Source organism: Plectropomus leopardus, chromosome 8 (assembly GCF_008729295.1).
Source record: "Plectropomus leopardus isolate mb chromosome 8, YSFRI_Pleo_2.0, whole genome shotgun sequence".
NCBI lineage: Eukaryota > Metazoa > Chordata > Actinopteri > Perciformes > Serranidae > Plectropomus > Plectropomus leopardus.
In genome coordinates this window covers 9,205,828-9,225,860 of record NC_056470.1, presented here as the reverse complement: position 1 = coordinate 9,225,860, position 20,033 = coordinate 9,205,828, and the positions used below count along the sequence as shown (strand labels likewise).

Here is a 20,033-nt window from a genome sequence, read left to right as displayed (position 1 = left end):
AAACAATTCTAAATCAATATTTCTATGCAAATGATTCTGTTGCCCTGCAGGCTGCTTTATAGCCAGGTAGGCTAAACTGTAACCAGCGCTGTGGTGCCTTCAAGTGCCTCCTGTAAACTCTGCGACTGTTGAACTGAACAGTGTCTGAAGAGTTGGTACTTAAAAGTTATATAAGCAGACAAAATAGTGCAGATTAGGTCTGGTGAAAAGCACAACACTAAATGAATAAGTTAAACAATGCGAAAATAATTGGTGATCAGTTTTTTTATCGATTGACTAATTCACTTGTGGTTTCAACATTATATTGCACATTATATTTACATGTTCTTTAGCATCCACAAATATTCACATAACTCTTTATTTATTAGGTTAATTCGTTACCATATCCCATCCCCTATAAGCTTTAGTTGGTTACGTTTATAAAAATAACCTTTTCTCATATTTTATAAAACTGTCACTATATTCTGACAGTAGTACATGAGACAGATAATCTGTGAAAGGCATCATTTTCCTCTGTCTTAGCGAAGTGCTTCTAATGGCATTTGCAAGAATCCATTGCACCTGAACAAAATCAACCAATCAGAGCCAAGGAGTCTCTAACGCTGCTGTCAGTCAAGTCAATTACTTTTTCTACGTGGTCAAACTGTCAAATTAGGTAGCGCTGATCAAATATGAATTAAGAGTCTGTTATACAGTCTATTCACTTCAGTGTACCGTTTAGCTGAAAAAGTATACGGCTGGCATGTTGAAAACAGTTGAGCCACAGCAAGAAATGACCAACTAGACAGAGCAAACATTCTCATTTAATAACAGTACACTAAAATATGTTTCTGAACACATTTTAGGAAGAAAGAAAATAGGCAATGCAGTAACAGTATTTTGATTCATATTTGACCCGCTCTGCCAAGTTTGACAGTTAGAAGTTAACAAACAGTGATTGACATGACTGACAGCTGAATTAGAGACTATCTCTGATTGTGTTGTTGTTGTTGTTGTTTTTTGATTTAGTCATGGTAGATTCTATAGAAAATTTCATTAGGAGCACTACAAGGAGAATGAGAAATATGACCTCTTTCTTTCTTTCTTTTTAAAAAATTATTATTATTTTTACAAACTATCGAGCTCATGTACTACTGTCAGGATATCTGGATGCAACGCTAAGAAAAGCACTTTTAGGCTATGTAGTGTGAACACACATGTTTTCAATACAATACAATGAGGAACAAAGGACATAAAACGACCAGTTTTATATTTAAAGGGTGATCACTGTAACTAGCTGACGATTTTCAGGTCACTCATTCGCCATTCGCCAGTGCTCGAAAGACACGCATCAACTTTGGCATGTGTGTTCCCAATGTGCAACAAGTATTTCCGACAGTCCCTGAAAGTTGCACAAATTTCCCTTGCGCCACTGTCCCTTCTCCACCCCCCTTCGCTCACTCACACACACACACACACACACACACAGAGACACACACACACACAGAGACACACACACACACAGAGACACACACACACACACACACACACACACACACACACACACACACACACATTCCAGCAGGCGGGCGGAGTCTGTGACGTGCTGGCCCGTTTGTGAATGAGCTGCAGAGAGTAGCGCTCACCTCTCAGTCCCAGCCAAGCCCAGGAGCGCAGAGAGAGAGAGAGAGAGAGAGAGAGAGGGGAAGGAAAAGTTTGCCAAATGGATTTCTTTAGCGGAGTCAGACCTTTATTATTTTCATATGTACTCATTAACGGCATACTAATTACTCTACAGACTAAAGAAGGTGAGTGTCTTTTTGCAATAATTTCCTAAATGCTGGTTAGGTTAAATCTTTAAAAGTTTATTTAAGTGACGCGCGTGCCATGCGGGGAGCCTCCTTCTAGAAACTTTAAAACCAGGAAACAAACTTTCTTAACCTTGTGACAGTTTTATAATCTCAATTAGTCGTAGTTTTGGAAAACTTTTAAATGATATGAGCTTGTGCCTGGTGGAAGTTGCATATAAAATTTCTAATTATCAGTGGAGAGTGAACGTTGCATGTGCGCAAGTCTTAAGTTTAACACCAGCAGGTGAATTCTGGTGAAAGCGTGCAATAGGTTTCTGAAAACTTATTAGATCACATGTTAATATGTTTTTCTTTTGTCTTAGCCTTTTAAATTGTGCATACACTGACTATTTTACGCCCATTAGTTTGACATATGAAAACTCAAAGTATATGAACGTTTATTTTTGGGTATTTCCAAGTAAAGGGCCTGAGTTTAAAAACCAAACTTTTTTTTTTTTTTTAAAAAGGAATACCACAAATAAATAAATAATCTTTATAAAATTATTAATAAAGACTACTTCAACAGCAGAACTGGTCCTCAGAAAAAAAACTGAAAATAAGGGATGTGTTATAATACATTGATAATTATATCCTGTCAGCTTTGAATTTATTGTCCAGGAAATTTAAAATCAATGTCATTTATAATTTCAAATGTGCAAATGGTCTAAAATGGTAAAAAAAAAAAAAAAGTTTGGTTTTTAAAGAAACAGAGCTGAGGTGATTTTCATCAATTCAGAGTTAAAGATGAGTCTTTTCTGATGAATTTAAAGGTTTCTTCTCATGTACTGACAGTGCTCTCGTGTTTCCACAGAGGTGCTTTTGGACATGAGGGCAACAGGAGGTGAACTGGGCTGGCTGACATGGCCTTTAGATCAGGGAGACAGGTCCGGGGTAAGTATTGCTCCAACTTCTCTTCCAGCTCCCACGTTTCCACTTGGAATTTGCCTTAGGATAAATCTGCATGGAGAATATGTGCAGGAAGGGCCCGGCCAAACTAAGAGCCTCCGGTGCAAAATATTTGACCATTTGACTTGTGTGGTTAGCCGTTCGGTGGGCCTCCTGTGTATACATGTCAGGTTGCTATAAAATCTGGCAGTTTGAGCCTAATGGTTGCTTGAGTATGGATATGAGAAATGAGTTGTAGAAGCTGCCTGCAGAGCATGTCTGGGCTGCACCAGAGCTTAGGCAGACAGAATAGCTGCTAGCTCTGAACTGGGAATACTTGTGGCTTCTTGCGGTTTCAAGGCTTCAGCTCCAGAATTGTATGTTAGAGAGCAATTAACTTTTAAAGTTTGCAGCATGTGGTACCTCTTTTTAGAGGGGGAGGGGTTTCAGACTTAGCTAATCAGTCAGAGCTACCTTTCCCTAAAAGCAGGGTAAATGGCTACATTTAGAGATGCGTCTCCATAATCGCTACATTATTGCACCCAAATGATGTGGTTATCTCTTTTGCCAGTATACAGGAGGCATGTGTGCCTTCTTCCATATTGCGGTTTCAAAGTAATTGACCAGTCAAGCTCATGCAAATTCACTCTAAATAGTCTCATTTCATGTGCTGATGACTCAAAGGCATGTGCAGGCGTGCTGTTCACAGTGGCTCACCCAACTTCTGAGAGCGGTTTCACCACTTAAATAATCACTTTGACATTCAAGTCTCACTTTTTGCACTAATAAGTATCAGGTGTTCTATTTTCTTGAGGTTTGTTGGGAAACATTTTGGATTGTGCACTTTCTCATGTAAATGCCGTCACTTATGATGATTATTATTTCAAGTTTTAAAGGCTACTTATAAAAAGTGTTCACCAGCTGTTTAATAGAGGTGTTGGATCTGCTGTTGAACATCAAGTTTATACGCAGAGCCACACACTCAGCCAACAAAGCACATTCCTTTAATTAATAGCACAGTGGCTACATGCAGAGAGCAAACCACAGGCTCGGCCCCTGTGTGGGCCAGTTGCTCCTTAAGAGCCAATGTTATGTTAAAACACGCAGTCACTTTTTTCAAAAATATCTGTGGCAGCGTTAAGTATATGAGCTGTGAAGCAATGCTGTTTGGGAAAGATGCCAACAGTAGTGACAGCATGTGAGAGACTGAATTTGGAAATAATCTGGTATCTTTGCAATGCCAGTCCTTGAGGTTTTCTGTATTATTATGCTGAAAAGGCTCATAAAGTGGAGTTCTCCATGTTGCAGAAATGTGTTATGGCTATGCAGGATAGTTAAAATATTCAGGGAGAGTAATTAGCAACTTGTAGAGCCAAGGGTTCAGTCTGTTTTTTTTCCCTGGTTCAGATTACAGAAGTTGAATGTGAAGTGCAGTGTTGCCTTTTTATTTTTGCCTTCTGTATAGCCTTGGTTTAGCCCAGTATGTTTAGGGGCTCCCCAGGGGTCAGTGTTCGTACCTCTAACCGTGTTGGTTTGTGTTGTTTTTCTTTCAGTGGGAGGTCACCCAGAAGACCCTGAACGGCTCTCAGTTCTATGCCTACTCTGTCTGCAATGTTGGAGAACCTGAGCAGGACAACTGGCTGCGCACCACCTTCATCCAGCGGCGTCCGTCGGCTTCGCGGGTTTTTGTCGAACTCCAGTTCATTGTACGCGATTGCAACTCTTTTGATGCCACCTCGCTGACCTGCAAGGAAACCTTCAACCTCTACACATCCGAGTCGGATGCAGACGTGGGCACTGCCTTCCGCAAAGGTCAGTTTAAGAAGGTGGCCACCATTGCGCCTGATGAGATCACCAGCAGGGATGAACTGCACATCAACACCGAGACAAGAGTGGTGGAGAACCTCTCTCGGAAAGGTTTCTACTTGGCTTTTCAAGACATAGGAGCCTGCATCGCTCTCCTTTCCACCAGGGTCTACTACAAAACATGCCCAGCAACAGTGAAGAGTCTTGCATCATTCCCCGAAACCGTGGCTGGAGGTGAGAACCTGGCGCTGAGGGAAGTGAGCGGGGAGTGTGTGGATAACGCCATCAGTGAGGAGCTGCCTCGCATCTACTGCACCGTGGATGGGGAGTGGGTGGTACCAGTTGGACATTGCCAGTGCAAACCGGGCTATGAACAAGTCAAAGATGCGTGTCAAGGTAAGGGCGTGCTGTTAAATCCTTGGTATTTGTAAAGGTCTTTCTGCCCTCAGGTACTTCACCTTGTCTGGGTGTAAACCCAGCATGCAGTTCCCATGACTTTTTAAAATCACCATGTGGCATTACTCACCATTTACCTTTATTTTAATTGCCGCAGGTTGTAAAACCAGCCTGTATGGCAGACTGCGGATATTTATCATAGCTGTTATTATCATTGTTCATTGGAATTCTCCCCCTGGCTTATGTTGCTCCTTTGCAATGGAAGGAATGCTAAGGCCTACTGGTACAAGTCCCGGCATCACTCCTGACCTTGAGCCGATACCAATAAAATTCAGAAATGTGCTTTTGAGTTTCAACTATGATTCTAAGATGTGCAGCTGAATGGAAGTGTTTGCCCAAGCTTGGATTATTTGCTTGTGGTATAAAATGATTCACCCCTTGTCTCATTAGGGCTTAAATTGGACTCATTAACACTTGACTAGCTAGTTCTGAGGGAAATTTCTCCCACTTTTTCTTTAAGATACTGTTTATAATTATGATATATTGAGTATTGAATATATATTTTCTTTATATCTTATCTATCTGTCTGTTGGTCTGTCTGTCTGAAAGGATGCTCACTTGCTTTGCTTGGAGGCCACTTTTGCAAAATGACAGGAGGCCAGGGGCCAGTCGCAGCAGCACAATACACATTTATAGGATTTAAGGATGTTTCAAGGATTTAGGGACATTTCTATGATTTTCATACATTTCTCTGGTTTTCAGGCATTCCTAGGATTTTAAGATGTTTCTAGGATTTATGGACATTCCAAGGATTTTAAGACGTTTGTAAGATTTTAGGAAATTTCCAGGATCTTAGGAAATTAGGGGTTTAGCAAGGACCTCTGGGGTGCGGGGGGATCCTTCACGGGCACTTTTTTTGTAAACAAGCTCTTTTGTGATGCTGCTCCTCTGGCCACTTATGTATACTAAAAGTATAAAAAAAAATGTGAATCACTATTCTTATTGTGAATTAGAAAATGCTTGGGGGGCCAGATTTGGCCTGCGAGCCGTAAGTAGAGGATCACTGTAATATGGTCTTTGATACCACAAAATTTTAAAACGGTGTTTAATGAATGTTGAAGTCACAATCAAACACTTCAACTTTCTCATAGTTGGTAACTTACAGCCTGTTGCATCAGGTGATTTCCTGCTCTCTCATTATCATCTGTTCTCTTATCTCGATATGGGTGTGCTGCATAGCCCAGTCATAACTACGTCCTTTGACTTTGTAGCTATGGCGTTGTTGTGGTTTAAATCCAGCAAAGAGAGATTTTTATTGTTGTGGGAAGGGCTGTCAGAGTGACACAGAGTGATCAAAGACGCCGGAAGGCTACTGTACTGTGATGGATTAGCATCTTCAAGGCTGGTGAGGGGGAGAAGGCGGAGGCAGGAGGAAGCTTCTGAGCCTCGCTGACTTTGTTCGTGTCAAGCATCACAGAAAGCAGAGGCCCTCCTAGTCTTTGCATCCATCTCCTCCTTTTCCCCCCTCTGTTTCATGACTTGACTGAGCCTCAGCTTTGGGGTGTATTGTGTGACTGTATGCGAACATACAACACAGGCTGGCATGCAAGGGCCTGTTGAGAACTGCTCCATGACAGAACACCTAAAGACTCCCGAGCACTCCACCTCCTCCACTCTTTCTGGAGCTTTCGTTTATACATACACATGGCCTCGAAACACACACACACACACACACACACACACACACACACACACACACACAGAGGTATGAATACCTTTAATCAGACTCTGGAACACACACCTTGGACTGCAGTTGTAAATCCACATGCAGCCTGTTTACAATAGATTTGCTTTCCCACTTAGTTTCCCTCCCATTGGCATTGGAGCGATAAAAGCGTTGAAGTTTTCTGTCAGTACATCATTTCTAGCTGCGGGAAAGTGCCAGGTAAGATGATTAGGGGAGGAGGCGTAGGAGGAGAGGCAGGAAGGAGTGAAAGAAAAGTCATACAAAAGTGGCAGAGAGGTTGTGTTTAGCGGAGGGGTGTGATTTTGAAACAGAGAGAGGTGAGGAATGGAATGCAAAGGTAAGAGAACAATGAAGCGCTGTGTTTCCCCCCATGAGGCCAGAGGAGCCCACCTCCACTTCCACCTCCCTCCCCCCCCTCGGTTGGTACATTCCTGATCAGTTTGCTGAGGAGGAGCCTCCCAACATTACTCCAGACCTGTGGAATTCCCAGGGGGAGGAAGAACAGCTCCGGGTCAAGCCCTCACATTAAAATGACTAAACAAAGAAAACCCCACAAAAAAAACCCCTACCAAGATGAAGTCAAATGAGAGGCCGGAGACGTGCAAGGGCAGTTGTGGATGAAGGTGGAAATGAATCACAGGGTTGCAGCACAGGGCCAAGATGAATGGTTCGAAGGGCTTTAAGTGGAATCTCATACAGACACACAGTTAATCATTCTCCCTGCTTCTTTCTTGTACTGGGTGCTGTTCGGGGAGAGACCACAAAACTTCAATTGTGGTGTTTTTTCTTACTTTGGTCAAAAGTTTCCATGTTCAGTGATGTGTTCACTCTGTTTTATGACTCCTCGGCCCTGTAGGACCTGTTAAAGTAGCAATCTGTGACTTTATCTGGTTTTTGTCTCTGTCTCCTCGTCAGAGCTTACCGCTGTGGTGCTTTTGGCTTAGTGATCACTCGTCCGTCAAACTGTGTTTCTAGGATCTTTTTTTTTTCCACTTAAACTCCCTTTGAGGTTTCCGTAGGTGGTGTGTGGCGCTCTGCTCTCGGTGGCCATCATTGCTCATTTTAACTACAGAGTCCGTCTTTTGGACAAACAAACTCTAAAGATAAAACGCATCACTTCCTGTGCTGCAGAAGCCTACCACAGCAAATGTAAAAGTTTTTATAAACCGGTTGTAAATCATATCAGTCAGCGGCAGCAAGGCATAAAACGGGCGGGGGTGTTTTTTTTTTTTTTTTTTTTTTTTTTAATGAAATCACTACAGACTGCTATAAAAGAGAATTATTTTGGCTCTGAAAATACAATAGCGTCAATTGTAAATGAATCAGAAATAGAGTAAGCACAGTAGAAACTGCTCTGAAGATTAATGTGCAATCCACATGAGACTGATGAAGGCCTGATGAAGACAGTCTCTGTGCTTTCTCTCAAATTAATTACTTTCTTGTATTTATGCTTTCCTTTTTTCCTGCCCTGTCTTACTGCTGTTACCGCTTATGCGGGGCTTAAACTTTATTTTTCTTTGTTATAATATAATAGTTTTTAATTACAATAAAATGCAACACTGATTATATATAAATTATATATATATATATATATATATATATATATATATATATATATATATATTATTTTGAAATAAAAATAATAAACATGCCGCATTCAAAATTTTACTTTTGGGAAAATACAGAAGTATTAGCAATAATTATGCTTGAAGTATCAAAAGTAAAACTACTCATTATGCAGAATGGCTCCTATGAGAGCTATATAACTTTATATATATTATTAAATTACTGGATTATTATTACTGATGGATTAACATATAAGCATTTTTTAAAAAATTTTGTAGCTGGTTGATGAGATAACTTTGTTTACTGCTAGTGCTGCAGCTAATGATTATGTTCATTATTGATTAATCTGCACATTTTTTCTTGATGATCAGTGAATTGTTTTGTTGATAAAATATCAGAAATTCAAAAATCCACGCAAAACAAAAAAAGCACAAAATTCACACATTTAAGAAGGAACGAACCAGCAAACGTTTGGCTTTTTTTTGCTTAAAAATTACTAAATGATTGTTCGATTATCAAAATAGTTGCCAATTCATTTTCCGTCAATCAACTAACCGATTGATCAAATCCTTGCATCTCTAGTATACTGGTAATTAAATACGTATAAATGTATGTATGTTTTTTGTATGAAAAACCTGAATCTGAGTCGTGACTAGTATTGTGATAATAATAAATACAATGCAAGTACCTCAAAAAACTATTCTTAAGCACATTTCTTGGCTAAATGTTGGCTAATAAGTCATTTTCTGTATTAAAAAAAAATTATAATTAGTAAATTTTAAAAAATGTCTTGGAAGCAGCTTTCAGTGGATAAGTTATTCTTTGTAGCACCTGCTTTAGATCAAGATGTCGTGCGTTCAGTCTCCTCAGTGAGAAAATAAACATTCCTTTTTTAATTCTGGAAAAAAAATCTCAACTTTTTTGCAATTAAGCGGTCAGCTTTTAAATGGACAGCCGCGCTGTGGGTTTCCACTTGTGACTCACTGTTGACACTGACATAGTTTTCCTCCGTTGCCTATCACGCCCTTCCTTACCCATAATCCTCCCTGGCACAATAGAACAGCACACGGTGTGTCACCCCACAAAGGAGCACGGGCTGCACTGGCTGGTCCTCAGGGTTTGTGTTTAACCGTCCAGGTCCACACCTCATCAGTCGCTCTAAAGCCTCCATATAATAAGGCTTAATCCCACGTCATGGTTTCTACAAGGCTGTATATAAAGAGGGATACACAGTGTGATATATTTGGACTGCTGAGTGCAGTTTTAATGTCTTGGTGAAAAATGGTGTCTCGGCGGAAAACAACTGTCCACTGTGTTCCAGTAAAGTTATTATTCCTCTCGCCAGAAAAGTTCCAGTAAGCCATTTTCTCTCTCCCCCTCCTTCGCTGTCTGTCCGTGTCTTTAAACTCATCCTCAGCTGATGTAACAAACAGTTGGTGACTAAGTTGTAGTTGTGTGACTGCACACTGTGGTGAATGATTTGTATGGGTAGTAATTGACTTGGGTGTGTTTGTGCTTTTTAAGTGAAGTAACTACTGGTTCTGCATGCTTTTTTGCCTTTGTGCAATCTCTCTTGCCGTCCTCTACCTCTCTCCCCACATCCTGCCTGTCCCTAAAGAGCCTCTCTATTTTAGCCTCAATTTTCCGCCTCTCATCTTCTATTTATTTGATAGTTTCTTATCTCAACACACAATTGCTGTCACAATTATACAGCCATTAATGCAATTTAATCAGACAGACACTGTTGCACAAGCTGTCCCAAGCATAACAAACTGACAAACAAAAAGTTTTTCATTCGTGTGTTGTGTTCTTGTTGTCCGTGAAATCACACAGCGTCTGTTGTTTTTGGCTGGTGCGCAGGTCATGAATATGACACCAATAGAGTTTAAACATCCCGTTTCACACGGCCCCGGTGGGATTATTTAGACTGTGTACGGTTCTCTACTCTCTCTCTGGTAAATACATTTCTCCACAACTGACTCGTAAGATAAATAGAGGCTAAATTTGAACAATGCTGCCAATCGGAGAGTTTTTAGTGGAGAGAGGAGAAAAAAACAACTGGGCCTAGTCATGTAGTAGTTAAGGCATAAACATTTAGCCTAGTGGAGATCAAATGTAAACGGAAGCTGTCAGCTTTTTTTTGTTGGGGAGCTCTGATGGAGTTAAGGATTTGGAGTGCTGATTGTTTTGGGAATACATCCAACAGAAAGCAAGAGATCAAGAATTTCATGGCCAACAGTCTTGAAATCTGCTTGTACCTGGAGCCAACTGATTCGTCATAATCACCCAAAACCTTTTAAGACCAAAGTCTTGGGCAATTTCAGTTTATCAGATGGAGATGTGAACGCAGCATCACACCTCAGGATCTCTGGGATTTGATTTAGCTGGCTTATGTTGGATTTCACATAATGAAACCATCCCATGCTGCAGGATAATGCCCACATCTAAATTTTCTGCTCTGCCGAATTTCCTTTCCTTTTTATCCCTCTAGCCACTCTCAGAAAAAGAGTCCTAAGTCACCAACTTATTGGTCAACGCTGCTCATTTAGATGCATGGGCTGAATATAACCTCTCTTTTTCTTCCTCGGCTCTCCAAAGCTGCTGTGATTACTTTGAATTTGTGGATTCCTTAGATCTCGTGCCAAGGTAACGTCTGCCTAGCGGGCTGAACTTGAGGGAGTTGGTTAGATAATGGGGGGGGCCTCTAAAGGCACTTTCAAGTGGTGTCATGCACCGTCTTGTTGGGCCACGTTTGGAGTGAACAGAATACTGCCAATTACTGCGAACAAGATGACAGGAAATGTAGCAAAGAGGAGATCTGGTGGCCGCTATAACTCTTTAATGTGGATTAGAGCTAATCGTACTGTTGTGGTTTAAGTGTGATCGGTGTGGTGGTTGAGCCTTTGAGGTGTCAGACTGAACACGCGCGGTATCAACTATTAGATCAGATAGTTTACCTTTGGCTTCACTACTCACTGACTGCTACACTTAAGTGAAGACTGACATGTTAGCATGCCATGAACCAACAAAGTTTTCTTGCTTGCATACGCCTTTAGCAAAATTACACATAAAAAAATATAAAGGCAGACACAGTTAAACCAGACATTTTTGGTCTATGTACAAATAAGTTTAAAGCTGCATTACTTGATTTTTCTATTTGTCAATTTTTGAATACCCAGCAACACAGCACCTCAGATGCTTATAAAGTTGAATGGGAAACTATTAGCATACAGTAATGATAGCTCATTTTCACATCCAGCGGGGGCAAGTCAACATATGCATTAGTTAGGTGTTTTGTTTCTGATCACCTGATGAACATAAGTCCAATATTCATTCTTTGTTCAGCTCTGCTTTGACCTCTACCAAAAATATCTGTCTCTTTAGCTTGCTAGATGTTCAGATTGGTTCAGCAAGCCGCTAAAGGCCCATACATAGCAAACTGATGTAGGCTACCAAAGGTGCGGGACACACTGCAAAAAATAGAGAACAATAAATTATGAGAATGATGAATTTGCATACTGGGAAACCGAAACAATGCATGAAAAGAGGCTAAGAAAAGCTGCAGGGAACTGCTAATATCTTTTGGATCCATCTCTTTCACATTAGGGCCTTCACACAGTTATTTGATATGTTGCAAATATTAAAATAAAAGACTTACTGCAGCTTTAATCTGGTGCCGGTATCTTCAAATATCAATCAAACAATAACGTGTTTGATTTCAGTCTCCTAACTGAGTTTATAAATGTCTGCCATTAGTCAAATAACTGAGCCTCAGCTATTGTTGGCTTTCTACTGAGTGTGTTGGTTGTGGTGGGGAAGTCGGGACATATTTCCTCCTGGTGACATTCCTGAGCCTGGGGGCTGTGTGCATGTATGTGTGTGTTGTGATGGGGGAGAAATGTGAAGCACATTGTATTGTACTGCTGGTGTGTGAGGTCAGCACTTTCCTTCCCCCATGTCAGTCACTCACCCCCCCCCCTCCTCTCAACACAACACACCACCCACCCACCCTTCACTGCTAACAGGACGAGCCCGCAGCGGAAACCGGAGGTCACCTAATCCCTGGGTGACTCCCCGGCCCGTTGGCTCAGGGCTTTCCATTGTCGCTCCGCGCAGAGCGGCCTCACTCAGCCACTTTCCATTTTGTTGTCCTGCCTGATAAGTCATTTTGTTTATTGGTGCATTTGGTCCCATTTTGGCCCCTTCCCCTAACCAGGAAGCAGACGGCTGTCGGCCTGCAGTGTGTGACCTGTTGGCTGATGTAGTAAAATGGTGTTGTGTTTGCCACCTGGCTGTCTGGATTTGACCAGCAACATGGAGAAGTGCGTTCAAATGACCATGACTGTAATCCATCAGAGGCCTCTGGGAGCTATCTGAAGCTGATTTCATACAGATCGTGCTATAGGGTTGCAAAGAAGTCCTGTCTTTATACTGCCCCTTTATTTTTACACATAATTACAACTAATTGATGTCATTCCGCTCCAGTGTGTTTGATTATACACTGCATTGCAGCTGCCTGCAATCAAAAGAGGCAAGACGGGCCTGACGTATAACAGAACAGCATCGGCCTCTAGTCTGACATATAACACATGCATCAGCAGCACTTTCTAGACAATAACAATCGTATTACTTATTATTACAGTACTTTTACTATTGGACTATTTTTAAATGTTTATTGTGTACTACAGAGATTTTGCAAATTAATTTTATGCTTGTTCATATGATGACAAATTAAGTTCCGCTTCTCACTTCAAAGACTTAACATGTCAGCAACATCATTTGCAGTATCTCGTCCTCTGCTTGAAAGGTAAGGAGCTCTCATTGTTTTCTCAGTTTGCGGACATTTACGACCACTTTTCTTTGTTGAATTAGCCGCTAATTGCTTAAAGCTGCTTTTATTTCCAGCGTAGAGTCACACACACAAAACGCCCTCAAAACATCATAGCCGTGCTGCCCATGGCCACGTCTTTCCTGCTTTACATTTTACACAGACCTCGTTACGGCGCTGTTACCACGTCCATTCCAGACTCAGAGGAGATACCACTCTGTCCCCCCTTTTCGTGAGTGGCCGTTATATACAGAGCATCGAGGCGGCATAACAGCTTAATATTCCCTTGAACAGGCAATGTAAATGTGACTTGAGACTTTCATGTCAGCCTTGATTGGTTTCATTTAAGTATCTACTTTACTTAAGACCATGGTGAGTGTGTTTTGTGCCTCCTTGACTCCACTTTTCACTCCCTGTATCACTCCTCCTGTTGGTGAGCCTGAGTGGACAGAGGGAGTGAGGGGAGAAAGGGGATCGGGGAATTTATTGTGTTTGTTAACAACCCCAGATGAAAGCCTGAGTGCAATTGTAAAACAGATGTAATGCCCTTACAGCTGCTCCATTGGTCAGCTAATCCTTTGACTAATGCCCCCCCTCCCACATGCACACACTTCCATCAGCCCCTACACCTTTACTGCCCCTGCCCCCCCCCCTCTCTTCCTCTACCTCAGTGACCCCTGGCTCATGTTACCAGCTCACCTCCCCCATCAGAGACCCCCATTGTTCCACCACAACCCAACTCCCCCAAAATGCTAATGACATGTTGTCACCCTGCATACAAACAAAATGACATGACATATTGCAATTACGGGTCTGACCAGCTCTGGAATGAAAATGGAGGGGGGTGGGGAGGAGATGAGGGAACAGACAAAGCGAAAACTTGCTTGCCTCCAGTTATATTTTTTTGGAGCTGCCGAGATAAAGATTTAGACATTGTATTTGTTTCTTATGGATTTGTTTTTCCAAGATGTTTTTTTGTTCCTTGGCCATACTTCTGAATTTAACCTCCCTCCTCATGAGGCAAGCCACCGGCTGCTGCTCAAACTCTCTCTCCCTCCTCCTCCTCCTCCTCCTCACTGCGAACATGTGTTTGTTTTACTTGGCCGCTGACTCCCTGTAAGCCATGCGCAGTTTAACTCACAGCTACCCTTAGGCAGACATGACCTTTCTGCCTTTTAAAAGCCCAGCGCCGGACTCAATTGTGGGAGCCCCCCGACCACTTACTCCTCCAGTCCTGAGGGCGATTTCTGCTGTCGAGCCACCATGTTACCCATTCATCCATCTATCCGACCAGGCATTCATCACTGTCACCGTCTCATCCATCTTAACTTCTGCCGACTAACCGGGAGGGGGACCCTTGGGGGCTCCCACTCCAGAGCCACTCGGGCTCCCAGAATGTAACAGGCCCCTGCACTCTCAATAAACAAACACAGAGCCACTCAAAGCATAGGGGCCTCTTAAATGACAAACAGTTCCTTGCTTTGTAGCAATAGGGAGGAAAGAAATGGCCAGTCTGAGTTTGTCAGATGTTTCAAGTCAGGAGAGGCTGAGTGACTTTTGTTTATGAGAGGGAAAGCATTCAACCTAGGAGCCCCCCCCTCCTTGAGTTTAGTGCCCGCGTTCATGTCAGGTCAACAAATTTTAGCTTCCTTTTCGGTTATTATTCTGTCTCAGGACTCTGGTAGTCTCAGCACTGGTTCTTCATTTGGTCACGCTCCCCTGTGTTTCCATGCTTTGATTGGCTGCTTTAGGAAGGAAGGCTGCATCAGCCGCACACTTCCTGCTTCCTGTTGTGTCCAGCAACAATTCAACCCCCCCTTCTTCCTCCAACTTCTCCATGGAACCAAGAAGTTTCCTCTAAAAGGACTTTGCTCTTTTGTCGAGGAATCCTCTTGTTAAATACCTCAGCAGAACGTCATCTAGTCTCAGTTAGTACATTTACATGTACACTTAAGTAGAGCTGTACCCAACTTTGAATTATGCCAGTGGAATCAGTTTGAATTGGCTGTTCAGTACTGATATTTGTCAGCTGTTTGTTTTCCATACATAAGTTTTAAAGTCTGAATGGGCTCTGCAAAACATTTAGTGTGACAGCAGCATTAGCGGCGCAGCAACTAAGAGCATGCATAAAAGGGCTAGGCCAGTTCAAGTCTGGATGAGGCGTATACATAACAGAGTAGCTTGATTCAAGAACATATTGATTGTTAGTTTGAATTTGAGTAATTTGACTTTGTATTATTTCAGTCGGACTAACATGTTTACATGTGCTTTAAAAAATCCGGTTTTAGTTGGACTAACACATAAAGTGGACTTTTTCTAACATTATGTAATTACTGAGTCTTTGTGACTCATATATTCAAGAAACACAAACTCATTCACCTTCATGAAGAAGAACTGGCCCTAAAAACTGAAGCTGCAGTGAAGGCGCTCTGCTACAGACCTCCTGTTGGGTGGTGTGCACTGGAATGCATCTTGATTATAGAGGCGGCTCGCAGTGTAAGGCCATCATCTCCACAGACCTGACCACGATGCATTGCAGCTTGCACTGTAGCGCCAAAAAGAGGCTAGTCCTCCTCTATTCAGTTGCCATGTGGCATTTCGGCTATTCCCATCTGCAATGCTTGTGTGTGTGTATGTTTTTTTCTTTCAGCACTTGAATGGCATGGCATTCTCCTTGCCTGCTGGTCAGTGGTGAATAGCAATGTTAATGGGTTAGCTGGGAGCCTTTTTAGTGAGGACTGGGAGGAGAGAAAGGAGGGGAGGAAGGAATTTGGGGATTACGAGGAGGAGAGGTAGGGGTATGAATCGGGGTTTGAGGCAGCAGCTGTTCCCCCTTCTCAATGGAAGAGTTCGCCCTGGCCTGTCTCTTTTCTTTCTCCCCTCTTTTCTTCAGTCCTCAGCAGGATACAGTATTCCTCTCCTTCTTTCTTGAACCTTCTGTTCCTTCACCTCTCTCCTGCCTCGCCCAACCTTGGCCTGGGTCGCGTTAATGAGTAGCAGCGGCTGTTGGTATAACAGCTGGCCAAGAGAAGAGATGCTGTCTTTAGGGGAGGATTGAGTAACATGTGAGCCTATTGGACAAACTTACAAATTCTCCTCATGCTGAGTATGTTTTTCTCCACCATTGTTGCCATGCTCTTGAGTTAAAGCGCACCTCTTCACAGCAGCTCCCACCGCAACTTGGTGAACCAAAATGATCGAAAAAAGCTGAATGGAGTCGAAGCGAAACTCGTGGTCAATAGAGTAAATCCCCTTGATATGACTTAAATGGAGCGGGAGCCGTGTGCTTTCCATCTTGCGTGTGGTCACTTGAGGCGTCCAAATGAACTTCATTCAAGTGAACTGCAGTGAAAAGCAGCCACAGACTGAGACAGTATCTCTGAGTGAATCTGATATTGTCTCCGTCCTTGGTTCTGCTTTTCAATTTGTCTCTGTTGGAATCTGACATCGAGACTGTGTTTGCTTTGGTCACTGGCATGAGCTTCAATCTCTCACACATGCATCATTTCATTGTTTCAATACATTGTCTGATCTGCCTTTTCTTCATTTCTGTCCTGTCTTTCTTTTCTCTCTTGTGTCTTTCTTCATCTGTTGTCCTTTGGCCCACATCTTAGCTCTCATTTGCATTGTCAACATCTCATGACATCTGCCATGAGCTATTTAAACGCTCTAGGCAAACGACTTGCAAGGAAGGAAGGAGATGTGTGTGTGTGTATGTATATATATGTCTGTGTAAATTGACTTGGCAGAAGGACATGAACAGGTGACAGGCAGTGGACATAATCCCCCTTCTGATGTCAGATTTACCCATGTGTCCACGGGTGTGCTTTGCATACATGTATGTGTATTTTGTGCATACATATGGGTGTGGGTGCATGTGTGCAGTGCATACATGAATGTGTGTGTGGATGAACGTGTGATGGTGCGAGGACATGAGCAGCAGCCGTTGGAATGCTCTTGCTGAGTTGGGGGGGGGGGGGTCTCGTTTTCACTCTCCTTTATGGCGCACTCTCTCAAAAATTTCACACCGTATTAAGTTCATATTTCACCACCGCTACGCACAGCTGGATCTTCTACCTGGATTGCTTTATTCCAAGTCGGACGTGTGAAATTAGGTGTCATTGTATCTAGGCGATACAGTTTCAAAAGTCTTCATGTGGTTCTATGAAAGAAAAATATGTAATGGACTGTTGAGTACAAACGGATGCATTGCTTTGGACTGTTTCACTTCTAATTATTGGCGCTTTACTGATTTTTGTTGCCTTTCATTCTCAGCATTGAAGACTGACTTACTGTGGAGGAATGTGGGATGACTGGTTGTGTTTGTTGAGAGAGCGAGAGAGAGAGAGAGAGACAGTAAGAAAGCAGCATCAGAGGGGGGTTGGTGGTTTAAACAGTAAAGAGAAGGAGTGCCGGCTGGGCAGGGAGTTTGTTCTTCTGTTTCAGTGTTTGGTTCATGTGAGCAGTGTCTTAGCTGGAATGGAGAGTGTTTAAATGTGTAGAGTCAACACTGTGCAGAGCCTTGTTTTCCCTCCGGTATCTCAGTCAAATTTGACCTTTCCCCTTGACATAATAACTTGTCCACTCAACCCTGTTTTGCTGCATGCAAGGAGAAAAGTTCACAGCATTACTGATCTTTCAGAGAGGCTCGAATGATCTGGAGGAACTGGCTGTGGGCTGTGTCATAAAAGATTTTGCCTGAAGTCACTGTTGTCCTTGTTCACCTGTTCATGCACACGTGCTTTTGTGTTTGCAGAATGTCAGCCTGGCTTCTTCAAAGCTGCAGCATCCAATGAGAAGTGTGAGCAGTGTCCTGCCAACACCCAGAAGCTAGACTCTGGGGCTTTATTTTGTCCCTGTGTGGATGGCTTCTACCGGGCCCCAGCTGACCCCCTTTCTGGACCCTGCTCAGGTATTGAGTTGCCCTGATCTCTCATGAGAACCTTGCAATAAAAACATACAGAATTATTTGCTGCCAATGAATAATTTAGTTAATTCTAAGCTGCAACCTCAAGGGCTGAAAAATGAAGCCAATGCAGAAGTACCATAAACTGCAGTTCCTCTAATGGCCTCTTGAGGCTGGCTCCAAAAGTGCTAGCTAACCAAGCTAGCAGCTAGCGTTAGGGTTAGCTCCATCCCTATGTGTTCAAATGTGGTCACTTTCTGACTTTGAAAATCCAAGATGGTGACTGCTGAAATGCCAAACTCAAGCTTCCAAATGGGAGTCCACAGTGGCTACATGTATTATTTATTACAGACTAAAGTTTAGGCCCTTTATTATATGTCAGGATTAAATTTTCTTTGCTTGTTGCACTTTATCTACACTCAGTATGTGGTTTGAATAAATATTCAGAATCCTGAATGTTACTGTCATATCAGAATGGTATACCCCACATTTTGCTTCCTGTGGTTCTCGTCTTTCCTGCGTCTTTCTAATATCCCTTATCCTCCCTTAATCTGTGCTCATCAGGCATCCCCTCTGCCCCACGAGACCTCGTGGCCACCACCACCCAGCTCTCCGCGGGAAAACTCCTCCTCTCCTGGAGCCCGCCTGAAGACACCGGAGGTCGAACAGACATCACCTACAGCGTTGAGTGCCAACGCTGCGAGGGCATTGTGTGCCAGCCCTGTGGAGAGAAAATCCGCTACGAGCCAGCCAGCACGGGCCTGACCGACACCAAGGTTTCAGTGAGCGAGTTGGACGCTCATCTCAACTACACTTTCACTGTGCAGGCACACAGTGGCGTGTCGATGTTTGCCAGTCAGGGGACGCCACAGAGACCACCATCCACCAGCGCTCTGACTACATCGCTGCACTTCACAGGTGAGTGCTGCTGATATGAGCCAGTGGAGGGATGCCATCTGCACTTCAGTAATGACAGATGCTATCAAAGAGGCTGCAGAAGTGAGATAAAGTCAAGTGAACTGGTAAACATATTACCTTTAAAAAGCAAATTGCTCTGGCACTTGCGAGTGAACTCTCGTTTAAAGAAGTATTTCGTCAATATAAAGAAGGACCTCACATAAAACTAGAACATCACTGCAGTAGAAAGACTGGTGCTACATGACTAGAGAAAAGGGTTCTTTTGCTCAAGAGGTAGAAAACTACTAAAATGCTATGCTCCTGCTCGTGGGAAATGTAATGGTGGGAAATGGGTTGTGTGAAACAATGGCGGCCAACTAGCTCTAGTATTATGGTGAAACAGTAAGATAAAACATGATTCTGAAAACATTTTAGGCGAGAAATCTGCAACTCAGTAACAAAAGCTAAGTTTATATTTGATTAGCACCGCTTCGTTTTACAGTTTGGTCTAATTTTTTTCCAGCCTCAGATTTCAATTGCATGGAACACTGTGGCGCCTGGCGCCCACTTCCTGTTTACTGTATCTTGCTATCAGGGCAAAACTAGGCTTTAAAATATGTTTCTGAAAACATTTTAAACAAGAAATAGGCAGTGCAGTAATCTAACCTTGATGTAAATGCAATCAACACTTCCTAGTTTTATTGTTTGATATGATTTCGCTAGTGGCAGGAAGTGTGAAAATGCAGAAATAAGCAGAAATACAGCCTGGTAACAGCCCCAAGAGCCGGCGAAACTCCTCCAAATGACATAATTAAGGTCATTTGGAGTTTTCTTTAATCAATAGAAAGCGCAGCCTTTTTCTTGGTAGTTCACAAAGTTTTCACACCCCAAAGATACTAAAAAATTCTCTACCCTCTGTCCTCAGACCCCCCCAAGATTACCACGATGCGATTGGTTGAGAGGACCTCCACCAGCTTGTCCCTTTCCTGGGATGTATCTCCCCGACCACGCATCCAACCCCGGCCCATCCGCTATGAACTTACCTACCGCAAGAAGGTGTGCCACTCTTGCTTATTCTCCTGCTGTGTCCGTATGAAAAAATGTTACTCTGAATTTAACACTGTGCAAGTTTAAAGCTGACTCTAAGATTTTTGATATGATCTCCCTTCCTCA

At 42.7% G+C, this 20,033-nt stretch overlaps 1 protein-coding gene across 1 annotated transcript in view; it reads left to right on the top strand.

The window, feature by feature from the left end:
- Positions 1-1,643: 1,643 nt before the first annotated feature.
- epha2b (eph receptor A2 b) overlaps positions 1,644-20,033 on the top strand; it is a 28,723-nt gene continuing 10,333 nt past the window's right edge. Inside the window, exons 1-6 of the mRNA XM_042491153.1 lie at positions 1,644-1,787; positions 2,641-2,720; positions 4,268-4,916; positions 17,814-17,969; positions 18,528-18,881; positions 19,786-19,916. Of these exons, the coding sequence (XP_042347087.1) occupies positions 1,703-1,787; positions 2,641-2,720; positions 4,268-4,916; positions 17,814-17,969; positions 18,528-18,881; positions 19,786-19,916 (1,455 nt within the window). The 5' untranslated portion in view covers positions 1,644-1,702. The remainder of the gene's footprint in view (positions 1,788-2,640; positions 2,721-4,267; positions 4,917-17,813; positions 17,970-18,527; positions 18,882-19,785; positions 19,917-20,033) is intronic.